This window comes from Cucumis melo, chromosome 9 (genome assembly GCF_025177605.1).
Source record: "Cucumis melo cultivar AY chromosome 9, USDA_Cmelo_AY_1.0, whole genome shotgun sequence".
Lineage (NCBI taxonomy): Eukaryota > Viridiplantae > Streptophyta > Magnoliopsida > Cucurbitales > Cucurbitaceae > Cucumis > Cucumis melo.
In genome coordinates this window covers 20,481,050-20,507,014 of record NC_066865.1, presented here as the reverse complement: position 1 = coordinate 20,507,014, position 25,965 = coordinate 20,481,050, and the positions used below count along the sequence as shown (strand labels likewise).

Here is a 25,965-nt window from a genome sequence, read left to right as displayed (position 1 = left end):
ACGTTGAAAATAAGAGCATACTTTAATGTGATATTGCTAATTAATTAGCATAAAGATAGTAGTATAATTAAAAGATTAATTATCATTCTAACAATCCATTTTCCTCATGCAATTGTTGAACATATAGTATAGAAGAAAAAAAAGTACCTTCATTGTGTTTTTAAATATATGTTAATAAACACGTTTAATATGAGTTTAAGATACATTTTGGATAGATAATCTCATCAAAGATAATTTATTGTTGTATTAGGTAAAAAAAAGGGACATCTTTTGTAAAATTGAATACTATGACTCATAAATTAATAAAAACATTATATTAAAAAAAAAAAAGGAGTAAAATGATAACATTAAAAATAGTGAAAATTCGTGGAATATATAGGATCATAATTTAATTTGTACTAGAGATTCATTACATATTGATATTGTTTTTAAACAAAATTATTGGTAATTTTTCTAATAAGACATTTGTTTTTTTTTTTAAATTATAGATTTAATTAGACATTTTTTAAAAAAATTATAGATTTTTTAATTAAACCTATTACATATAATTTTGGAAAACTTACATAAATATAACCGTAAATTATTTACGTTCCGTGTAATAGCTCAAAAAGTTGGCTATTTTTTAAATATTCCAGGTTTGTCATTCGATCTTTTTTTTCCTTGCCATTCGTCTCCCTTCGTCTTTTTCATGTGATTTCGTCTTTCTTCTTCTATGCGATTTATTTCCATCATCTTTTTTATTTTTCAATTCTTTATTTATGTCGTTTAATTTTTTCATCGTTTTTCTTCTTTTACTCTTCATTTTTTTCACTTCGATTTCTTTCCATCGTCTTTTTATTTTTTCTATTCTTTTTTCGCTGCGATTTCTTCTCATCGTCTTTCTTTTTTTTTTTTACGCGTTTACATTTGGGCAACCAAATCTAAATGACTGTGTATAACAAAATAGCAAAATCGAAAAGATCTGTATAAAGAATTTAAAAAAAAAACCATTTAGATTGGAGTAGCCAACAACCGTTTAAGAAGGTAAATGATCATGTAAAAAAAATAAAAGATCGTGTATAAAAAATCTTGAAAAACATCATTTCGGCTTCGATTGGAGTAGCCAAATGTAAACGATCGTGTAAAGAAATCTAAACGATCGTATACCAAAAGAATTAAAAAACCGTGTACCAAATTTAAAAAAGAAAAATCATTTAGATTTGGGCCATAAATTTAATCAATCCTGTAACAAAATTAAACAATGGAATTGAAAAGATAAATTGTAGTCATATCGATCGCGCATACATTGTAGTCATATTTAAACGATCGCGTATATATTTAATCATATCTAAACAATCGCGTATATATTGAACCAGATCTAAACGATCGCAAATATATTATGCACATGTTATTGACAGCGTGGTTGACGGGGCATTTTTGATATTTTACATGATGGACCTTTTGACATTTTCCGTTTTTGGAATTGTTCTATAGACCGTAAATTTACCGCTTTTTTATATTTTCGAAAAGACCCCTATAATTTTACTTATTCATTTCAAATGATTATAGTTTTGGTAAAACTAAATTGCTATTTTTATAAGAGCATTTTTTGAAATTTTTGTAAGGACAACCAAAATAGCTAGTTCTAAAATATAGAAAATTTTTATATTGTATCAAATATAGATATCGATAATAGGTTGCTGTTGGTGTCGTCAAATATGAAATTTGATTATATTTTCGTAAATATTTTAAACATTTTGTTATTTACAATAATTTTTTTCTAAGAATTATTTTCAAACATAGTTAAAAAAAAAACTTTTGAAACTATTTACCAAACATAACAAAATCTAGTAGGTTCTTTATATAACTTAAACCAAATCAAACCCACATTATATCAAAATTTTAAATTAAAAGTATATATTCTATCAACCAAGAAGTTTTAGTTTAGAATCTCTCAACCAGAAAAGAAAATGAAAAGAAGACCCCCTCGAAATGTTGTCAAATACATACATATATATACGTATAGAAACTCTAAGTATAATCTTCTATGCATGGTTGAAGGGTTGATAAAGCCAAGCAGTCATATATCTATTTGCTACATAATAGAACATGCATTAGGATTTTCATCACTAAACATCATCGTCAACCTCTGATCGAGTGCCTCGTCGACGGGAAGGGCTTGAGGGGCCTTCTTGACGTAGCCAGGGGGCGCCTTCTTGTCGTAGGCTTGAGGTACATAAGGATAAGCTACAGAGTTGTAGGGAACGTAAGGCCAAAGCTCAGCCTTCTTTCCTGTGCTTTCAACCTTTTTCAAAACTTTGGTTGCCTCAGCATATCCATTTACTGTTACTTTGCTTTGCTTTCTGTCCACCTTCACTGACTTCACTCCTTAATTAATTCTCATCCATCAACCAAAAAAAAGTGTCAAATTCTCTTTTCAAAACATAGCTAGCTAGGGAGATAAATTACCTAGAAAATTAAGCAGTACACCAACTTAGATTTCTATGATAATAACCTAGAACGAAAATTAGACCTAATTAAACACCATTATATCAACCTCAAGTCATTGTCACATTCGTACTACCAAGTTTCTATCTATAATAATGTTGAAACTCCAAAAAGAAATAAGAGTGTGTTTTCAAACAAATGACAAAGATTAGAGATGAAATTAAGTATTAGAAAATAGAAGACCTTTGACAGAAGAAACAGCATTTTTAATTCTCCTCTCACACCCATCACAGTCCATCTTCACCTTGATTTCTACTGTCTACATAAATCACAAAAAGCAAACATATAAAGTTGATATATTATCATAAATAATTAACAAACTAACAAACATATATGCATATATATATCCATCAATATTACCTGGTTTGGCTTTCTTTTCTTTTTTCTTGAACCAAAATTATCTGTTACATAATCTGAAACAAAACCAACAATTCCCATTTTTTCTGGGAGCAATGGAATTAATGAACTATGTGGCAATGTATATATATATATATGTATATATATATTATATAACATACCAAAAAAGAGAAAAAAAACTTAATTAAACTTTGAGTGCAAGTAGTGAACTCTTTCTTACAAAAGTTTTTAACAAAAAAAAAAAAGAGAAAAAGACTTTTTGACTTTTTGTATCCAATAAATGAAAGGCACCTATTGGAAATTTAAAAATAGTGTTTTCATCGGGCTTTTATCCAAAATTAAATAAATTATCTTTCACATGATTCACCTAATGAAACAACTGTTGTTTGGCGGTGTGTCTTGATTGCATAGCTTTTGATTTCTTAATTCATTTAATTACCAAATTAATTATGTTTTGTTTTGTTTTCTTTCTATTGTAATCAATGTTGAATAATAAGCCTCGTCACCACTCAATCTAATTTCTGTCGGTTTCCTTTCTTATTTGATTGATGTTGAACTAAACCAAATGTTTTCCAATTCTCATATACGTTTTGATGATATAAATTGATGAAATCAATATTCTTGAAAGTTATATTTTACTTTATTGCACGGGAGCGGAATTGTTCTCGTTCATATGTTTCTAATGCTTAATTAGTTTGGATTATGTTATTTTTTTTCTTCAAATGTTCTATGTAATGCTTTGAATTTGGGGCGTTTTCATGGGTGTTTGCTATATATTTTGCTTTGTGATTGGTCTCGGGCTTAGATTCCTTGTTGTTTATATATGTCTTTCAAGAAAAAAAAATTAAAAGTTTAAAAATGAAAATTTACCCAAATTGACTAATAAAAATTATAAGAATTGTTTTCTTTATTATATTAAATTTATTTAATTAGTCAAAGCAATGACTCACACTAAGGTTAACTTTTGGTAGCTATTACTCTTAATTTAGTGTCATGGGTTATTTATTTCAATTATGCAATGCTTTTATTTATTAGCAATATAGGAGAGAAAGAATTAAATAAAAGTTTGATACCAAACAATATTGAAATCTATATTATAGCACTAAAATTACATTATGGTACATGTTAAATATTTATTTTTTAAAAAATAGGTTAAAGTTTAAAGTTATATATAGATGATATAAAAATAAACGAATTAAATTAATGAGGGCTAATTTTCAAAAGTAGACCAAAAGGTCCAAAACGGCCGAAATCTTCATTCCGTTGGGGGCTTAACTGTCCAATGGATTCCCGTTATCAACAAACCAATATTTCCCGCCAAATTCAATTCCATCTTCTTCTTCCTCTCTTTCCCAATCTACCATTTCAATTACAGTCAACAAAGCTCCCCTCCCATGCCGTCCTCTCTCCTTCTCTCTCTCATCCTCCTCTCTCTCCTCCCTCTCTTCTCTTCTCTCTCTCCCGACCCCATCCTCGACGCTTCTGACATCCTCAAGGACTCCGGCTTCTTCTCCATGGCTCTCACTCTCAACCTCGCTTCCCGCTCCTTCCTCCACCATTTCTCCTCCCTCACCATCTTCGCCCCCGCAGACTCCGCCTTCTCCCGCTCTGGCCAACCACCACTCTCTCTTCTCCAGTACCACCTCCTCCCTCACGCCTTCTCTCCCGAAAGTCTTCGCTCTCTCCCCTTAAATGCCAAGATCTCCACAATGCTCCCCAGCCGATTCCTCACCGTCACTAACGACGAAATTCGTATTTCACTCAACAACGTCACCGTCGACACCCCCCCAGTCTACGACGATGGATCTCTCATAATCTTTGGAATCGAGAAATTCTTCGATCCGTTCTTCGAGATCTCTAACTCGAGTAGTAAAAGAATCATAAATCCCAATAATGAATGCCGCCGCCGCCGCGATTCTGTAATTGAGAGCAATTCGGTTGAAGCTCTGGCAGCAGCGCTTAGAAACAGAGGGTGGTCGGTAATGGCATCGTTTCTGGATATGCAAATTCTGGGGTTTCATAAAGAACCGGCGGTGACGATATTCGCTCCAACGGACGATTCTTTAATGAATCGCGTAAGTAATTTCTCCGATTGGATGTCGATGTTTCGGCGGCATGTAGTTCCGTGCAAGCTGTGGTGGTCGGATTTGACGAATTTGGGCGGCGGAACGGAAATAAAGACGTATCTGAGAGGGTTTGGAATCAATGTGAAACGGAGTAATGGGGTTTTGACGCTGAACGACATGTCGGTTATATATCCTGATATGTTGTATAGTGAAGGAATTGTCGTTCATGGAATTGGGGGAATTCTTGAGATTGAAAAGGAAATGAAGGGAGAAATTGAAGAATCTTCTTCTTCATCAATGGGAAATGGAGGATCTCCAGAAAGTGGGTTTGAAGAGAGTGATAGAGATAAAGCTGTAACACATTACCATTTCTCTGTTATCAGGTGATGAATTTCTTAAGCATTTGATTCTCTTTCTATGAATATAATTCTGTGCAAAATTAATGAACAATTTTGTTTCGGATCCACTATGAAAATTGATACTCCTTGATTTGGATCGAAGAAGCTGTTCTTCTTGTTCTATTGTTCGATCTATCTTTTCATAATTATTAAGAACTCTATATTTATTACAACTCTACACTCTAAATACAAGCTAACTTCAATTTGTTAACTTTGACCAAACACCTCGTAAAAAAATGGTTTAGTTCTTAAAAAACATGGATTATTTTATCCTTAAGTCTTTCTTTTTAACTGGAAAAAAAAAAAGTTTGATGTATTTTTGTATGAATTTCTGCACTAATTTTCACTGGATGTTAAACTTTGAAAAAACCATTGAAATATAACGATCTTGAAACCATTAAAGCAAACCTTTATGTATAAATTCCTGATTTAGAACAAAAAGGAGACATTCATATGCAAGATCATTAATCAGTTAGAAGTGTCAAAATTCTTTGAGTTCCTTGACATAATTATGTTTTTATATCATTGCCTATAATCAAGGAGTCATCTCTTCAAACCAAACTTTCAAGTAACTATCAAATAGAACCCTCAACTCACCCGACCAACGGTGTCTTCCTCAGTTTTTTGATCTTCTCAGCCAAAAGCAAAGCAGTATCCTTTCTACCATCATCAAGAAGAGCTTGTTTCAAATTGCTAAACATGGTTGCTGGCGGCCGAATACCAACATCCAACATCTCTTGAAAGTATGTGCAAGCATCCTCCAACTTGTTCTCATGGCACAACCTATTAATCAACATTGAGAACAAGTGCATTCCGGGAAGAACTCCTTTAGCCTTCATTTCATCCCAAATCTGAATCGCCATATCCACTCTTTCTTCGTTGCAAAACATTCTTATCATAATTTCATATGTACTCAAAGTTGGTTCACACCCAGGCTCCCTACTCATTCTCTGGAAAACCGAATAAGCCTCCTTTGATTTCCTACCCTTTATCAAATGATGTAATATGATATCATACGTCCTCGAGTTAGGACCAATGCCAGATTTCCTCATGTCGTCTACCATCCTATATGCATCCGCCATCTTCATTGACCAACAGTAAGCCCCCACAACAGCATTATAAGTCGGTGCCTCCGGAGCAAAGCCGCTTAACTTCAACTGTTCGAAAAACTCTAGAGCTTCTTTCAGTCTCTTCTCAGAACCCAAACCATTGATTAAGGTACAGAACACATGAGGTGATGGCTTGATATTCTTCGCTTTCATATCGTGAAACAACCGAATTGCTTCATCATACTTCCTTGCCTTGCAATGTGCATTGATAAGAATACCGAAAGTAACAACATCGGGTTCGAATCCGTTGTCTCTCATCTCCCTATAAACCTCATTCAACTTCAACAAGTTCTGATCCTGACCCCATCCTTCTAAAAGAATCGTGTAGGACTTAATATCAGGTTTGAACCTTCCATGCTTCATTTTATCAAACACCTCTTGTGCTTTCTTAACGTTTCTGGACTTGCATAGAGTGTCAATCAATCTATTGAAATCTGATACTCCAAGTTGAAATCCAAACTTCTCCATCTTCTCATATGACTCGATTGCTTCCTTAACTTTTCTAGCTCGGGCATATCTCCGAGTTATTAAAGCAAATGTTTCTCTACTTAAAATTCCTTTGCGTTTCATATCACTCACCAAATTCCAAATCACATTAAACTGTTTGATCTTACCCAATGCTTCAATTAAGCAGTTGTAGCTTTCTGTAGTGTGTTTGAAGCCTTTCTGCTTCTCTGCCCACCTGAAGAACGAAAGTGCAAGAAACCCCGCATTGCATAGCTTCTTCAACACCTCCTCAATCAGAGCAGGCGACAACTCCAATGCAGCACCATCAAGCAACGATTCAATGCAAGAATTGGGGTTTTTTGATATTAACTTACAAAACTTTTCAGCATCCTGGGTGATTTCATCACTTTCCATGATAGATTTTTGGCCAGCTTCCAAATCCTGTTTGCTGTGCTCGTTACCATGATGGGTGGAATGTTGAGAGGTGTAATCGCGATTCAGAATAGGCCAAGTTGAATGCTCATTACAGCGAGATGAAATGCAGATTGAAGTTTGATTTCTAGTGATTGTTTTTGAACAAGAAAAAGATCTTGCTGATGCATACTGGAAAGAGCTTGTTCTTGGAAATAATCTTTGGAGGGAACTGAGAGATCGACGAAAACCCATTGGAGTATCAGAGAAAACGAATTACAATCATCTTTCTTGCACCCTTCTTCTACCCATCTTTCTGCAGAATTTTGGTCTAAGAATTAACAAATAGTCATGAATCCAAATCCTAATCTAGATCTCACTCTCTCAAGCTAAAATTTAATTTAAAATCAAGCAAAACAATTAATCTTCGGCTAGAATATTAAAAGGGTCAATCAACAAACACATGGATGAGTTTTAATCACTCTCTCAAGCCAATAGTGAATTATCACCTCTCAATCATTTTTATTTGAAGCAACTTTATAAATACACAGGGTGCTCTTTCTCTCTCGACTCGCTAGAGTACATTAGACCTACAACATACTTCTCTAAACCATACTCTATGTCAAAATCATATAAAATAACAATCGCTTCCATCATAAATCATATGCATAGCAACAGGACATACTCATAAGCCATAAACATATGGTCACACAAATAGTATATCAACATGTCAGTGTTACAAATATTAACTCAACATTACAATATGCTTAAACATCCAAAACCAAAACACATAATTCAAGAACATAAAGCATTTACATTATGAATGATAGATATAACACAAGCAAAACGCTCAAAATGCTAACAATCAACAAACCGACTCTTCAAATAGAATTCCACTTACCTAAAACTTAGTTCAATACATAACTCAGAGTTTTAAAAGTGCAAAAAAATGAGAAATGTTATCCAAAGCAACCTTCAGCCTTAGTCTGAACACCTTGAACCGAGATTACACTGTGAGTATCCAAGAGTTATAAACTAATATACAGCACCTTAGTTTAATTCAAAAGAGACGAGCTTGACGAGCTTAAAGAGCCTTAAACTACTTCAAGAGAAAATTTAGAGTGTTCTACCCACTGAAACTTACCTAAATAGACTTGAATCCTAACTTAACCGTGTATGAATACGCTCAATCCTACATATTAGAAGCGATTAAGAAGACGGTAACTCAAATCTTCGATCGAAATAGAATGAGTAGTTACCAAAATTCGCCGAAATGGGAGAGACGTCGCTGGAACGCTGCTGGAACGTGTAGAGCAGAGGATTTGCAAGCTTTAAATGGGCAGGTTCGTGTGGGTCGCAAAATCGGAGGTGCTCGTCGCTGGAAGGGAAAGGCGTCGTGGGTCTCCGTCTCCCTGCTAGGTGGCAGCGCCGGTGCCGGGACTGAAACGAAAAGGGGGAGGGGCTGCGGCTGACCTCTTTTCACGACAGAGAGAAAAAGAATGAAGAGACGGTTGTAGGTTTTCTTTGAATATTTTTATTTTCTTTCATTTTAGTTTATAAAAGATCAAAATTTTCAAATTAAAATGGAAAACTTATGATTTTTATTTAATTTTAGATGTTTTTCCATTACTTTTCGTAAATCATTTTCTTTCGATTTAAAATTTTATCATTTTAGTATCCGAATTTTTAAAATATTTATTTTCGTTAGTATACTTTTAACTTTGGTTCATTTCGGTATTCATTCTTTCAAAATGTTCATTATTATTCTTGTATTTTTCAATTTTAGTTACTCAACTACCAAATAGTTATCATTTTAATCATTTATAAATGAAATGAAGATGAGAATGAAGGTTTTAAAATGACCCTTTTTTAAAAGTACAAGAAACAAAATAAATATTAAATATAAGAATCAATATGAATCAGAGTTGAAAATAGGAGCTAAAATAAATATCTTGAAATTACGAGAATCAAAATGTACCAAAAACTAAAAGTAGTAGAACCAAAACATCTAACGAAATTATTCAATTTTTACTCGAGCCTGTGTCTCATGAATAGTGTGAATGTAGTGTCATATATCCATATTGAAGGTTTAATAGATTTTATATGTAGCACACTCTCTTGAATTGATATATCACATGATATGGGTAATAATAATGTCACCCTACCACAAAAAGAACGTGTATGAGTGAGCTTATTTGGAAGATAATCTTATGATTACATGATTGTATAACTCTCAAATAATTAATATATGCACATGTTTCTAGACATATATGAGTGCACCAAAAAATGAAACGTTATTTGTAGATGACATAACAAATATAATCCTTACTTGCTTAGGTGTAGATATATACCCAATATGTATTGATACTAAACTGGAACATGTGTAGGTTGGTGATCTTGTAATGACATAGAGAACTCATCATTCCATTTACGTAACATAAAACCCAATGTGTCTATTGTATTTTTTACCATTGAATATGTCGATATTTATAAAATTTTAAATGTAAGTAGGCAATAAGAATCGAAACAATCATGAAATATAATTAAGATTTAAAGAGTAGGCACATCAAATGTTTTGTAAGGGTTTACGGTTTTTTAATATATTTAGAGCTTTTAGGTGGTGACACTACTAGAAAAATGACATACCTGGGATCGTTGTAAGATTAAGTTTAAATGTCATGTATATTGGTTTTTATACTTTCAATTTCAATTTACTTTTATTTATATACTTTTTAAAGCATAGGGTGAAGAGGAGAAAATAGGCTTAAGAAAAAAAAAAGGCCAAATAAGTCTACTTAATCTTGGACAAGTGGTAGAGATCAAGACCAATATATGCATCATAATACACAATATGGGCTCACCTATTATAGACCAACAAGAAGAGGATTGACTTGGCCCAAAGAGCAATTCAACCCGTTAGACCTCGATCTCGCCCTCACAAAATGTTGTCTTAAAAAAAAGAATAGTTGTTGACCGATGTAAAATCTTAAAAAGAGAAAGATTTAGTCACCTACCAAACTTCGTAAATAAAGAAGTAAGAGACAGAAATGTCTCTTCCCTTCATCTTTAGACTTTCTGATTTAGACATCAAAATATATGTAGTCTAAATTAATTAACCGTATTTGTGCAGTTCTTCCTAACTTTTACGAGTAGTCTTCTTTTTGTCCCATTAAGATTATATCACTTTATTTGTTCAAATTTTGGCATGAACATAGGTATACAAATATAAAGGGAAAAAAGTATAAAGTAAAAGATCCTTTGTATTTCATCAAACTAAAATTAATAAATGTTGTAATTTGTAGCATTAAGTAGCTTTCTCAAGTTTCATAATTTCGACCCCTTAGATAACATTAATGCATGTTATTTTTGTTGAATTTAAATTATAACAATGTAGATATATTTTAAACTAATTCATTTGCACTTACAATAATTTTTTTTCAAAGATTTGATTATATATATATATATATATATATATATATATATATATGCACTAAAAGTTTGTAGAGGAGAGAATAGAGACAACTTGCAATTTGCAAAGCTTAGGATAATAAAATATTTAAGTATTTATTAATTAATAGCCAAACAACAAATGTACGTTTGGTGAAATCTAATCATTTTAAAATACAGTAGTTTTTAATTAAGATATAATGGAACTTATAATTTATAAAATAGTGTTTCAATGTGTTGATGTGAATTCAAATAATATAATATATGGAATAAGATATAATAAAATAAAATGGAGTGGTGACCTACATAAATAAAATATATTAAAGTCCTATAATAATATGGGATTGAGTTAATCTCATTATTTTTCTAATGCTATTAGTTAATTAAATTAATAAATAAATAGAAAAATGTCCCAAAAGAAAAGAAAAAAAAAACATTGACGATATAAACGGCCAGCAAATCTAAAATCAATTAGTGATTTAAGATGGTTTTAGAGCATGTGGTCTTATGGAATACAGACATTGTAAAGTTGATTCATGATGATCAAAAAGTCAAAGATCGATCCAAATTGTTCAACAAGATCAACAAATTAACCAAAGATCGATCCTCAGAAGATCAACGATCCCCGAGGCTCATCATTAAAAAAGATCCAACAAAGCTTGGAAGATTAAAATTTATTTATTGAGAGAAATAATCACAAATTGTACTAATTATATTGAACTTAATACAAACGAATACAAAGTTCAAATTCCACGAATTAAATTTCTTTGTAAGTTTCGTACGAACAAAACCAACTAATAAAAATATATTTAATAGGTTTTAGAATATATTTCAAAAGGCGTTTGTCTTTGGTAAACCTAAAGTATACACATATGGATACACTTGGTCGTAGGTTTAAATCTAGGGTGTCGTCGGTTTGAATAACTGTCGGTTGGATTTTCGAATGAATCGTGTTTTTCTACAAAATTCAAACATGATCGAACAATTCACATCCGTTTTTCAAGAAAGTTGAACTCTTGTCGTATATCAGAATTGAACCAAAGTAGACAAGAGTTTAAAATCGGATCAATTTCATTATCAAAAGTTAGATTTCTAACTCAACAATCATAGTATGATTGAAAAAAAAAAAGAAACTCCAAAATAATAAAACTCGTCTGGTTTCATTCCTCGAAATTGATATATTTTTTAAAATGCTTACTTTTTCCTTTTTGATTATTATTATTATTATTAGTTTGCACTAAAGAATTGAAAAAGAAAAAACTGCAACGAATGGGTACGTAGTTTCGAAGCCACGTGGCGGAAAGATCCCAAGTAGTTGCCACGCGTCGTTGATGTTTTCAAAGGTGCACGTGGCAGGTTTTGTATCGGCGCCGTAGAATTTTTCTAATAAACCGCCCACCACCGCCACCGCCACTGCCCGACCAAAAGATATTTCTTTTCAACTTCCAAAACTGCCCTCCATTTCCCACACCTTACCGTTATTTTATTCATTATTATATATCAATTTCTTCAACATTTCTTTAATTAGTTATGATAACAATTAATTAATTTCAAATCTAATCTTCCCCTACAAACAATAATTATATTTCCTTTTTTATCAAATCATTTCCACTCAACTTCCTCCTCACAAAATTTCAGATAATTACTCTCACCATATTAAATATATTTTTATCTATGTTTTTTTTCAATATAATATAGTGATATATTACAATTTTGTTATAATGTATAAATTTAACTGAGAGAAAAAAAAAAGAGTTAAAAGACCAAATTGTATTGCAAAAAAAAAATTTAATTAGCAATATGCTAAAACAATCACTTTTTTCGACGTTGTAACGGAACTAAAATTTGAATAAGTTAGCCGACACATTGCTTTTCAAATTAGTGGTTCGATTCTCTATCTTCGTAATATATAAGAAGCAACATATTGTCAAAATGTCGTATTTTTTTCTTCTTGGTTAAAAACATTTATGGACAAAATCGTAAAAGTTTAAAACATCCCTAGCATGGAAAGGTATATTTATACTAGATGTATATTGCTTTAGTAATTCAACCTTTAAAAATCACAATAATGTAAAAATAAGAGACGATACGTTTATATGAGACTTTTTAAATTCTACCGTCTAAAGTAAGATCACGAAAATTCTTTTGTTGATGAATTACTTTATAATCGAATAAAAATGACTAAAAACAAAAGTAAGAGTAGAACTTAAACTATGACCTAGAAAGAATCAAAATACAAATTTACTTACTAAAATTAACTAATGATATGAATATTATATTAATTAAATATAGTTATATATACCTAATATAAAGTTGAGAGACTCGAGTCGATGAACCTACGTTAAATGCTTTGAGTCCATGTTAGAATGATAATGATGGATCAATACAATAGATTATTAAACTAATTGAATAATTAAGAAGCAATGTAATAATCGTTTTAGTTGGGTAATTAAAGTTCAAAGTTGAACATTAATTGCGGCTCCATATTATTATTAAATTTATAATCATTATTTTATGGATTCCTATAGAACTCGAATTCTTCAATTTAACTTTGTTTTGGGAAAGGCAGAGGTCATTAATTTCAAAATCAATCGAGTAAAAATCTTTAACTTTAAGATTACTCCTTTTGAAAAACGTTTAATCGTCGAGTTTAATGTTGATTTGTGATCACATTTTGAGTAATTTGGCTTAAGAAAAAGGTTTTTTTCTTCGTATACAAACCGTGTTCTTAAACCTTTAAAAAGTCAAGTTTATATAATAAATTGACATTCATTGCTCTTGAGTCGATCCATCATTTTCACTTAAAAAATATTTTTAAATATAACAAAATAAAATAAAATATTTATAAAATATATCAAAATTAATACATAAATACTATTGTAAGATATAAAATAATTTTATCATACTTGTAAATATTTTCAATAATTTTATTATTTACAACCATTTTTGTTTTTTTAAAGAAGTTTTAGTTTATTATGATTTATTTAAAAATCACTATCTTTTAGAATTTTCCTAACTCAAATATTTTTGTTTTACATGGTATGTGTTTTGAATATGTGAAAAGAAAAATTGGTAGGATTGTGATTTATTATTATTTAAAAAAGAAATTTTTATGGATAGAAAAAAGATTGAAATTATTTATCAAATATAACAAAATTTATCCAATTCTCTATAGTTTCATTTAAGATTTTTGCTATATTTTGTAAATATTTTTAATTTTTTTTGTTATATTTGAAAATGTTCTATTTTGATAGTTTTTGCCTCTAAAATCACTTCGTTACTTTTTAAAATTTGAAAATATTTTGCCATTTTAAAAATAAGAAAACTTTACCTCTTATTAGCTTTAAGGCAAGTATGTCATTAGAGTTACACTGTTTTTTTTTTTTTTTTAAATTAATTATTGGGTTTTAATTATATTCTAGAATTTGGTTTATTTACTTTAATTAACTTTGAGTTATACAGATTTTTTTTCTTTTTCATTTTTCATGACATTGTTAGCAAAATGTTGATGCAATTTTTTAGAAGAAAAAAAGCGTCCTTGTGATGCTTTAATATTTATCAGAACAAATTCAACAATTTAGATAAATTAGTCTAACAATTAGATGATCAAAAGAACTCATTTTAAGATAAAAAAAATAGTTTTTTAATATCAAATGAGAGAAATTGAACTTGAACTTGATAGTAAAATTTGATTTTGATTTTCTTTCGTCTTCAAATTTTAGTTTTAAATAAAATGGGTTGCTTATCTAACAAAATTCAAAGATAACAATATAACATTTTAAACCCTAAGTTATCTCATATGAATTATACTAAAAGTAATATAAATAAAAAATAAAAAAATAATAATATTTTAAAAAACAATACAATATTAAAATTATTTACAAAATATAACAAAATTCATCAAATTCTCTTTTAGTCTAGCAAAAAGTTTTATTATATTTTAGAAATAGTTTCGTGTTGTTGCTATTATTTCTAATAATATCTCCATGAAAAATCATAATAATTTTAATTTTATTTTATTAAAAATAAGGGATATAATATATATATATATATATATATATATATTTTTTGTCTTTATCGGAAGGTTAAAATTTAGATCCCTTTTGTATATGGTTGAATTAATCAACCATTACATAATAAATAAATAAATAAATATATATATATATACTAAATAAACCTTAGAATTAATAATACTTCTAATTTTTATATTATGAAACAATATGCAAGATAAAGATTGACTTTGGTTTGTCATTCTATAATCTTTTTTTATTTTCTTCTTTCTATTATTACTATTTTGTTTAAAAAAGAGTTCATTCATCATTACTAATTCTAATAATAATTAATGCTAAATTAAGAGGTAGTAGAAGTTATCAATTTTCCTTTTTCAGCATATGGTTGGTGAATTATTCAAACTAATTATTTAGTGAACATTAAAATAAATAAGTAAATAAAATAGGGGGGAAAAAGAAGAAGAAGGCATGCAGTCAATATAATGGAACAAAAAGGTTTAGCTAAATTCTATGTATACCATTTTGAATAAATATAGGTTTTAATTAGCCAACAAAAAAGATGCCTTTAATAGAGTTGAAAAAAACAAAAAACAAAATATAAAACTTAGCTTTTGTCTGTATTCCATTTTTGAATTTATTGTGTGTATTAATTATATGTTTTTAATTCATATAAAGCTAATAAATCCCAACTACATTCAAACAATATGTTTAAGAAAATCTTTTCTATAGTGTAATTTGACAAATTAGGATACTGTTTAGTATTTAAGGATGACATGTGAACATTAGTATATATAGATATAACTTTTTTATTATCACATTATGGCCATTATGGTAAATAAAGGTAGATTTTTATTTAATGAAAAAAACGTAAGAAATCATTCTATCCTACGATTTCATATTATCATCCCTAATATCACTTTGGATATTATGAAGTGACATTTTAACTACTAAAAATGATCATGTAGGCTTTCTTCTTTCATTGCCTTTTCCCAGTAGCTTAATTCTTTTTTCCCACGGGGCGGTCAAATGGGTATGGGAGAATGTCAAAAAAGACCTGGGCCATGGGAGAATGAAATCAGTCAGGTTTCAGCTTTACAAAATTTACGGTTCAAATATGATTGCTTACTTGTAGTTATGTTCTAACAGATCTCATCGTGACCTACTTTTGAGATTCTACTACATCTTTATTCGACACCTGAGGATCATATTAGTCTGGTTAAGTTAAAAGCATGACTTTGATATCATTTGTTAAGATAACAAACTTCTCGGATATCTTCACCATAGTATGATATTGTCTACTTTGGATATACACCCTCACGGTTTTGTTTTTGGGATATCCCAAAATACCTTATACTAATAAAAATAGTTGTTCAAGATCATTCCCTTATCTAGCCTATGTGGGACTTTGGTTAGATTCATAACATAAATAAAAGTGGAGAAACATTTTATATCGAGTAGTATTCCCAAAAAAGATTAAAACGAATTTATTTTTCCTTACAATTTTAGAAGTTTTTCTTTTAAGTACAATACTTCCGATGTGATTTGGACATGATTTTGGAATCAAATAGATAATAACTACTTTCATTAATACGAGTGTTTTCCCTTGTTATCGTTTCTATTTTTCTCTTACTTAGAAACAATTATGTTAATTAGATTTTCTTTGCTATTACGTGAGAACACGATAATTATATTCTATTTTCATTTAAGTTAATTTTGTCTATAACAATCAAAGAAAAGAAAGACGTAAATCACTAGCTAACAAATTATCTAAATTGATTCGCTTATAAAATATCAAAGTTAAATTAATATAATGATTAGCTCAAGAATTTTAGTTGATACAATTTATAGGTTTCGTATTATTTATTCGAATATTCCAAATACATCCATCGTTATACATAATTAGAAATAGAGAGATTACAATCAAATTCACACAATCAATTTTAAAAAAATGTGTTGAACATGTGTAATAAACTTACTGACAATAATTGATATGTTATATTAACTAGTTAGTTATACATCACCTTCAAATAAATAAATAAATAACGATCATATAATATCTAATTAGAAGAGCTGTTATAATTATTATTTTTAGAATAATCTCAGAAATCTATAAACTATTTTTCACATTTTTGTAATAATCTGCATTTATTTTAGTACACTTGTTAAAACTCATAGCAAATTTCCAAAAATATAAACAAAATTTTATGATATGCTCATTTTATTTTTTTGAAAATTGACTTAAGCTTGTTAAACCATTGATGCAAAGCATATAACAAATAAAAAAACCTAAATGTGAAAAACAATTTCCGTGGATTTAATTTTTAAAATAAAAAAACGAAATAATTATCGAACACTCTCTACATTTTTTATTTTTGTTTTTTAGAATAATCTATAAATACTTATTTCATCTCTTTAATTTTTTTTTTTTTGTTATCTTTTCTTTTTTCATTTTTTTTTTGTCAATATTAAAATTGCTTATATTTATACTTAAGAAATATAAAAAAAAATGGTAAGAAAATTTGAGAAGAAAGGCCATATTTATTTAAAATAGAAAAACCATAATGATTATCTAGAAGAATCCAACTATCTCACTATCACTTTTTTATTTTATTTTATTTCATTTCATTAGTATATAATAGTTGGAAATTTTGAATAAATAAATAAATACATACATACATATATATAAAAAGTAAAGGTAATTAAGTTGGAAATTTGATGATAGTTTTGTGTGGAAAAAGGAAATAAGAATATCTATGAGCCCGAGGTTGCTTCTTGTTACATTAGGATGTAACTTGTAAGCAAGTCACTTGAACAAAAGGTTGATTCTTTGGATAATATTATTTCCAAACTAATTCATATACCAAATCACCCCTCCCATATTATAAAATGGACTTTCATTTATCAAAACCAATTAAATTATTGATAGCCAGATATATATTTAAACACAATGCTTACTTTTTTTAAATGAACTAGGAAACATCATGAGTATTATCGTAGTTTTTATAAAAATATAAAATAAATATTTCTTTTTTACACTAAACCATACTAATGATTAAAGTTTTTATTTAGCACCACAACTGATGTATGAGAATTGGAATTCTTTGACTTTAATAACTTAATATATGTCAATTATAGCCTCAACAAACTCATTTTAGCAAATTCAATTTTTTTAAGAACATAGAGGGGCAAAAGAAAATATATATATATATATATATATATCGTCATTTCATGTTATAATAATAATGCAACAAATCATCTTTTATCTTTACCTAAACAGAAAAGAAAAAAATTTAAGTTGACATATAACATATCCCTAAGAAAAATTTAATTAATTGCGTTTACTAAGGACAATAATGTATTTTGGCACGGGCACAATATGTGTTATAAATACATTTATTAGTATGAGAAATGATATATAATTTACAAAGTTTAGATATAGACGTTGACTATTGTTATACAATCGACAACATCATCAAACAATAAAAAAATTTAATTAACAATAAATAAATCATTTACGCATACTTTAAAATATGTGAGGTTCTTTTATCTTTATCATGTGATCATCGTCTCAACATGTCTTGAATTTACATATGAGAATAAATACTATTTTCATAAATAAATATAGATCCTACGTACACGTTTTTTAACACAAATTTATTCTAAAAATAACAAAATACTCCTAATTTTGTAAATATATTAATGTACGCCCTCGTATATTTAGTTCAACTAATATATTGTGAAACTTCGTTTTTATAAAACTAATAATTTTAAACATTTAAATTGATATAATTATTAAATGTAAGGGAGTAAGGAATCGAACCAAACGGGTGGAAGATTAGTTTAAATGATATTGTAATAATTATATATATAAAAGAATGCGATTACCGACGTGCAGAACTAAGAAAGCTAAAGAAACTCCATATTATATAGTTTAATTACAACATTACACAAATCTAATATCACAACTCATGATTAAGAAACGGAAGGGGTATAGAAATTCCAGAACATAGGAAACGATGAGATTAAAGACACGTCACCTCCCAATGAATTTAAATGAAAATCGTAGCCGTCAATTTATACACGGTTTCCCCCATCTTGCCTCCTCCATTAAGTTAACTCTTCCTTTCCCTCCCGGCTCCCCCACTTGCCCCCATTAAATAAAATATAATCCCTATAAATACCCAATCAAAATCCCCAATTTCTTCCCCAAATTCAAAAATGAAATCCATTAATTCCCTCTCCTTCTCAACCCCCTCCTCCCTCTTCTCCCCCGCCCCCCACCCCCACGGTCGCCGTAAACCACTCCCCGCCGTTACCGTAAGAGCGTCGCGAGAACAAGCTGCTGACAACAACAATAACAATAACAATAATTACAACGATTACTACGCGGGTGGGAAAGTAGTCGACGAGAGTATGATCGTGCTCCGGAAACGGATTCATGAGATCAAGATGGCGGAGCAGAGGCAAGAACCGCCGGCGGATTGGCTGGATTGGGAGAAACGGTATTATTCCGACTACGATTCCCATATCTGTGAAGCTTTAGGGTATCTTCAATCTCATTTGATGAATACTCGGCCTAGTGTGGCTTTGGGAATGCTTCTGCTTATTATTGTTAGCGTTCCGCTCTCCTCTGCTCTTCTTCTTCACCGATTCTTCCACATCGCCGTCGCTCTTCTCGCCGGTTTCTCTCCAGCTTCTTGATACCGGACCACCACAGTTTAGTTACGTGATTGATCCGCTACGCCGTCGTTTTCTTTATTGTAACTTTTTCTTTTTGTTTTTATAAGGACTTTTTGGTCTTTGTACAGCTTACATCTCATTGTCTGTTTCGCTTTCTGTTATTTTATGTAAACGGTCAAGTTTTTCATTTGTTTTTTTTTTCTTTTCATTTTTCTGTGTAACATTTTTAAATATAACAAAATAAAAAAATATCTATAATTTAAATAGACATTAATAAAATATTTATAAGTCTCGATAAAATATGAAATATAATATTTTTGTAAATATTTTAAATAATTTAACGATTTAATAAATGTATTCTTCATTTATTATTGATATTTCCTCTTTTATGTTTTTCTTAAAATTAATTCCTTCCCTTCTATTTTTTTTTAAATATCTTTTTAAAACTAAGTTGTTAGTTCAAAATAAATTAATGTAAAACCTATCATTGCTAGAATGTTATTAAAATTATTAAAAATATGAAACGCATCGAAGTGAATGGAGAACGGAGAACGAGATCATAAAGATTAAAAAGGATGGAAAAGAAAATTGAGATAAAAGCTATAATAAAAAAAAAAATGAATTTGGTAATAGCAATCGATCTAAAATTCCCAATACAAACACGAATTTGAGCTTTAATTACATGTAATTAAAGGAATTTCCCTTCTTCCTAAAAAAGAAAGATATAACACTTATATAGTCTATGTCAATGTTATCTTAAAAAATAAGAGATCATTAAAAATGAGAAGAAAGTCAAAAGGGAAATAATAATTCATCTATAATTAAAGGGTTTTGGATCATTTGATGTACGTATAGTAATGGTGGATGACAATGAATGGAAGATTCCTCTATTATATTTTATGAATATATATTTTAATATTTTAAGCTATGGAAGAACTAACTTTACTTTAAAGGTTCAATTACTTTGCTACACAACTGTAATATATACATCTAACTATATATATATATATATGCTCTATTTATAAGAAGCATATGATCAATTGTATGTTTGAATGTGTGTCTCTTTATTTTTGGTTGTATTTGTAAAAACAAAAAACAATTTAAGTTCTTTCAAAGTTCAAATCTTTCTGTCTTTTATATATTATTATTTTAATGATTTGGTAGTAAACATAACTTTATATTTATATATACAAACAAAAGCAAAAAAACAAAAAGTACAAATACAAACAATGTTTTAGGCAAGCGATCTTACCCCTAATTACTTTATATTAAAATAAAAAACAACTGTTGTTTTAATTTAATATATTGAATTCACACTGAAAAGGAGATAGCAAGTTCAAGTCTTGAAAAGACAAATTTCAAATAATATACATATAAATTAATTATAAATATAATCGATTAAGTTGAATTTTTTTGTTTGTTTTGTTTTGGTTTATCCATATTTATATTTTTAAAATGTTTATTTTGATTTATGTATTTTTAATTTTATTCATTTTTATTTTATTTTGAAGGGTTTAGAATAATTTTTTTAAAAGTTTAAGAACTAAGATTAACTAAAGTAGGAGAATCAAACTAAATTTGAAACAGTGAACATTTTAAAAATATAAAACCTAAATTCTAAAATGAACTAAAACCAAAAGAAATAAAAACTAAAGTAATAGTCAAACTCAAATCTAGAAGTTTAAAAAAATGACTTATTTTGGCTTCAATATTCTAATCACTATTTCATCAAAGAATTTGGGTCAAGATTGTTAAATGATGATGTGAACAATTTTCTAAAAAAACGATGTGACATTACTTGTATTGACAATTATTTTTATATAACTATATCTAATCGTTGCGACAATACATATAAAATAAAAGTTATGGAAAGGAAACGTTGTTATTAAACATGTGCCCAATCAAATAAAGTTTATTTTAATGTTGGTGAAAGTTATAATATATTTTTTACTACTTTCCAAAGTTGGAAAAGCAAAAATATTGTCATCTTCTAATATATATAAGAAAGAAAAAGAACATAAAAAATGATAATTTCAAACAAAAAAACGTCTAGTGTTTTTCCATGTTTATTAAAAAAGAAAAGAAAAAAAGAAATATATATGGATGGAAAACAGAGATGCATTAAATATGAAGAAATAAATTAGGGATGGGATGGGTTGGTTCGTCCAATTATTAGGGCAGAAAAGTTGACACAGTCTCCAAAGTCAACTCAACTGCCCCTTCACTTTCTTTTTTTCTTCTTTTATTATAATAATAATAATAATAATAATAATAATAATTATTATTATTATTATTATTTTATGTTAATATTTATGGGAGTGTCGTGTTCGGTTCGATGATGTTTCTATGTTCATGAATATTTGACTTTTTTTTTTTTTCTTGTTATGTGTTTTGTTCTACATTTTGATTTTGTGCCATCAAGGTTTTATGTCTTTGTTTCTACAATAGTAATTGGTGCATTCACTATTTTATTCACTTCTTTCTAAATCAATTAGATTTTGTTAGTTGGGATATTTTATTTCTCAAAAAACAAAAAATAAAAGAAAATAAAAACTAGTTTATAGCAATTTTTTATATAAAATACAACAAAATATCATTTTTATCTATATTGGTGGCATGGATCAAGATAAACTATTTAATCCTATATGTATCGCAATCGATATAAATAATAATATATCTTTTATGTATCGTCATTTATCATATATAGATTTTGAAATTTTATTATATATTTATGAATATTTTTTAAAAGTTATGATATTTAAAAGTAATTTTATTAAGTTATAAGGTAGTGTTATATTTGTAAATATTTTTTAGAATTAATTTAATAAATATTAACACTAAAACTAAAAATACGTATTTAATGTAAAATTTAAAAACTTATACAAATTAAACTAAAATTTTGGAAAGCAAAAAAATATTTCTTTTTGACTTAGTGTAATATATTTTTCCCTCTACCCATTCTACATATGACATTATCTCAAATTTCTTGGGCTTTTCATTTACTTCTAGAATCTCTCAAATATTGACTAAAAAAAGATTATCGTTGACTTGCCTTAACTATTTCTACAACTTTTTTTTTTCTTTTATATAGAAAAGTTATTTATTTCTAGAACCTCTTCAATTACCTTTCTCTTTCATCCTTATCAATACTTTGGTCTATTTTAGGCTACATTAAAACTTTATATATTCCATTTCATTTCAGTTAAACTAATAAATAAACAAGAAAAATAATAAAATTATTTATTTTTAGTCTAATATCTTTTAGTACGTAACAATTTAGTTATTATAATTTATAATTTATAAAATAAATTATTATTAGTATTTAATAAAATTTCTTGCACGATCAACTTATTAGAGACTTCAAAATATGTCTTCAAGTTCTGAAGTCTACATCATTATGTAATAAAAATTAGCATTTATTTTGTATCTCCTACCTAAAACAAATATTTTATTAGAAAATATTTAAATCAGATGGGGAAGAAAGATAGAGGAGTGGGTGAAAAGAATAAAAAAAAAAAAAAAGAGAGGACTCAAATGCAATTTAAGTCAAAATTTTAGGGGCCAGAAGGTAATTTTTCTTATTTAAAAATAATATAACACCAAGTGTAGTATGCTATTATAATGTTTAGCTTATTAATTAATTAAAATATTTCTCTTAACTTTTAGCATAAAAGAGATTAAATAAATCTTAATTTTTAGCTCTTTAGCTCAACACTTGGTCCCTTTTTGGGCATTATTAAGGATTTTTAATTTTAAATGATATCACTAATACTGATTGATTGGGTTAATAATTAGTGGTATGTTATATTGAAAAAGGAGCAAAAGTTTTAAAATTTTTCCAAATGGAGTTTTGGCCAACTTTGCTGCCAATGAGATCATCTCCACATGGCCAAAAGAAAAGTCCTTTCTAATTAATTAGTTTTTTTTTTTTTAAAAAAATAATCCTCCTTAATTCAAGGTGATTTACTTACACATCTTAACTACTCAACTCTTCTTGTTATAAAATATTATCAAAATTCTAAAGGTCATAAATAGTATTTTAAATAATAACTTTGAATAATAGCTTCAATACTTGCTTGCTTGTCAACTTCAATTTCAGATGGGTTTCATCTTATTACTATTATAAAGTTCATTAATTCTATTCAAAATACGAATCTCACCGACATATATAGTTAGGTTTTTACACCGACTTTGATACCAAATGTTTATAATAACATATCTTTCACAACACAACGATGTGATATTATTCATTTTTTAGCAATAAGACTTCATGGACTTCGCTTTTGGAATTTGAATCTACAAAAAAGTATCATAATCAATAAAGGTATTGTCCTTTAATATTTTATTACATACCATGCATCGGTCGAACCTCCATTCCCTAGCTAATGTGGAGTTTTATTTGTATTTTACATTCTAATGAGAGAAATGTATATTGTACAATGTTAGGTTGGTGCATGGGGTTGGCTGCAACTCAAATAGTCTCCAACCCAATTCTAATAGTGTAAAATATTATTTTCAAATTTGTCAATTTATCTACAATACATCATTATAACGAAAATATGTTGAAGTTATGGTGAATAGACAAAATGATGGTCTCAATTCAATCATAGTCTAAGCAATAACATTAGTGGGGAAGTTTGCTGCCATTAGTATATTGAACAATTTCAGCATTGAAATCAAGGGAATACATTGAATATATAGAAATTGGGTATATATAGCACTAGGAAACGAAGTTGTACATAATTGACTACAAACAATTATAGATAAATACAACTAAAGACTTAATTGGTATATATATAATAAAAATTACAAAGAAGATCCTAATTAGCTAGATGAGATTCAAGAGAAAAAGAAGTCTGGAAAATGGATATAGATGACGATTGTGGCAACAATAATAATGTCAAATGAGTTCGAATCTAAAACAACTACAAAAGAAATGTTTCAATAGAATAATCGAGACACACCTTGTTCTAAAAAATTCAATAACTTAATTGTTAATTATTCACTTTGAACAAGTTAGGTTAACAAACTATAATAATTATCTCAACACAGATCCAATCACTAACAACATAATTTCAATGAATCAAAAGTAAAATATTTAATCAATATAGAAAAAATAACGAGACTAACTATAATCTATATACCACTTATTTTTGTAAAAACACAAATTGTAAAAGATTAACTATTCGAATCAAATTTAATTCATGAATATTCTTGACTAAAGGAACCGTTTTGAAACTTTAGGTAAATAAGACCAACATTTTCATATAATTTACGATGAAAATTCATTTTATATCCCTACCATAAATATATCCACATAAGAGAGATATGTTCATCTCACGATCAATCTAATGAAAACCTTGAAAATTTGGAAATAGGTAGAAAGCTTATTTGCGTACCTATAAACTTTGGTATAACTACGTTAAATCACTGATCAACTAAAAAGCTTAAGTAAAAGTGAAGGAGCTCCCTTCAGTCCAATACATGACAACGATGATCAAAGATTGCTCCTACATCGTTAGATCAGGAGCACATCACACAACTTTGATATAAAAATTATGGAGATTTGATGGATAGTGAGCTATTGAACTAACGAATGAGCAGCAACGTTTCGACCTTCCACCTGTCTCGAGATGAACCGAAGAGAGCTCCTACATAAAGTAAGTTAGTTTTATCCAAACTCAAGAAGAAATTCTTAATCCATATAAACCCTTTCTTTTGCCTTTGAGAAATTTAATTTTGTATAAAGAATTTAAAAGGAAGAAGACAGAGAGGAATAAAGAAAGAGGTGTGGAGTATAGAGGAAGAGGAGAGTGGTGTGGGAGAGAGAAGCTTATTTAAATAGGGTTGGAAGGGAGAGAGACATGAAGATCTATAATTGGATTTGAATTTGATAAAGTTTTGTGCAAATGTTTGAAAATTTTCTAAATTATTTTATCATCTTTTGTCACACTATACCCTATAGTTATCATCTTACCACAAATTAGCTCAATATAGCTCTAAAGTAAATGTTATTTCATTGTGTCACTTTCTTTTTCTTCTCTCACAAAAAAAAAAAAAAAAAAAAAAAACAAAATAAAAATAATGTCAAAATTATTATTTTGACAATTTTTGTTTGTGTGTCAATCAATTCCTCAAAATGTCGATGTTTAATTAGGTTTTGATATCTTTTGCTTTTGTTTTTCATTATTTTGTGAAGATTTTATAGATTTTGTCGGGAATATGATAAAATTTTGATATTATCTAGATATGAGAAGGACCATGAGTGTATAAATGAAGATAATTATATAGTGTGTGTTCACCATTGTTTCAAACTTCTTGTGAACTTAGAGTGTTAGTGCACACTTCTCTTAGTTTGATCTCGCTCTTGGAGCTAGCCTGTGTGAGAGTCCGTCACACTAATGTAGTGTCAAATCTACCACATTTTGATGCCCATAAAGGAAAACCTTTGATCCACATTTCAACGCCTATATGAAGCGTATAGTTCAACTTCACAAAAAAGTAACGTCGGGACTCTCTTGGAAGATTACTTAACAGTCCCCTTTGGAATTGT

General features: G+C 28.7%; 4 protein-coding genes and 1 non-coding gene across 7 annotated transcripts; 2 read left to right on the top strand and 3 right to left on the bottom strand.

Moving 5' to 3' along the window:
* Window positions 1-1,972: 1,972 nt before the first annotated feature.
* Window positions 1,973-2,979, bottom strand: LOC103504570 (heavy metal-associated isoprenylated plant protein 22). The gene is made up of 3 exons (XM_008468925.3): window positions 2,848-2,979; window positions 2,671-2,746; window positions 1,973-2,367 (listed from the first exon to the last, which is right to left on the bottom strand). Exons 1-3 carry the CDS (start codon window positions 2,923-2,925, stop codon window positions 2,075-2,077), a joined length of 447 nt encoding a protein of 148 aa, XP_008467147.1. The 5' UTR covers window positions 2,926-2,979; the 3' UTR covers window positions 1,973-2,074.
* A 1,259-nt stretch (window positions 2,980-4,238) lies between these two features.
* Window positions 4,239-5,297, top strand: LOC103483040 (putative fasciclin-like arabinogalactan protein 20). Its single transcript, XM_008439474.3, has one exon. It carries the CDS (start codon window positions 4,239-4,241, stop codon window positions 5,295-5,297), a length of 1,059 nt encoding a protein of 352 aa, XP_008437696.3.
* A 439-nt stretch (window positions 5,298-5,736) lies between these two features.
* LOC103504569 (pentatricopeptide repeat-containing protein At1g71060, mitochondrial) lies at window positions 5,737-8,804 on the bottom strand. Of its 3 annotated transcripts, XM_051089712.1 has the most exons (3): window positions 8,535-8,804; window positions 8,420-8,467; window positions 5,737-7,591 (listed from the first exon to the last, which is right to left on the bottom strand). In XM_051089712.1, exon 3 carries the CDS (start codon window positions 7,528-7,530, stop codon window positions 5,902-5,904), a length of 1,629 nt encoding a protein of 542 aa, XP_050945669.1. In that variant the 5' UTR covers window positions 7,531-7,591; window positions 8,420-8,467; window positions 8,535-8,804; the 3' UTR covers window positions 5,737-5,901. The 3 variants fall into 3 exon arrangements, with proteins under 3 accessions (XP_050945669.1, XP_050945670.1, XP_008467144.2); XM_051089713.1 differs by lacking the exon at window positions 8,420-8,467 and having other exon boundaries at window positions 5,737-7,606; XM_008468922.3 differs by lacking the exon at window positions 8,420-8,467.
* A 10,087-nt stretch (window positions 8,805-18,891) lies between these two features.
* Window positions 18,892-19,599, top strand: LOC103483039 (uncharacterized). The gene has a single exon (XM_008439473.2). The coding sequence runs from the start codon at window positions 18,951-18,953 to the stop codon at window positions 19,431-19,433; it is 483 nt and encodes a 160-aa protein (XP_008437695.2). The 5' UTR covers window positions 18,892-18,950; the 3' UTR covers window positions 19,434-19,599.
* Window positions 19,600-24,862: 5,263 nt separating this feature from the next.
* MIR319D (microRNA MIR319d) lies at window positions 24,863-25,069 on the bottom strand. Its single transcript, NR_120749.1, is given in 1 exon segment — window positions 24,863-25,069. It is a non-coding gene; the product is annotated as a microRNA MIR319d (primary transcript).
* Window positions 25,070-25,965: the final 896 nt, after the last annotated feature.

Excerpts from the sequence above, each read along its gene's own strand:
- LOC103504570 (XM_008468925.3), bottom strand. The coding sequence starts at position 2,925 with ATGGGAATTGTTGGTTTTGTTTCAGATTATGTAACAGATAATTTTGGT. Across the intron at positions 2,747-2,847 it reads AGAAAAGAAAGCCAAACCAG|ACAGTAGAAATCAAGGTGAA; the intron begins GTAATATTGATG and ends TGATTTATGTAG. Across the intron at positions 2,368-2,670 it reads TGCTGTTTCTTCTGTCAAAG|GAGTGAAGTCAGTGAAGGTG; the intron begins GTCTTCTATTTT and ends GAATTAATTAAG.
- LOC103483040 (XM_008439474.3), top strand. The coding sequence starts at position 4,239 with ATGCCGTCCTCTCTCCTTCTCTCTCTCATCCTCCTCTCTCTCCTCCCT.
- LOC103504569 (XM_051089712.1), bottom strand. The coding sequence starts at position 7,530 with ATGGGTTTTCGTCGATCTCTCAGTTCCCTCCAAAGATTATTTCCAAGA.
- LOC103483039 (XM_008439473.2), top strand. The coding sequence starts at position 18,951 with ATGAAATCCATTAATTCCCTCTCCTTCTCAACCCCCTCCTCCCTCTTC.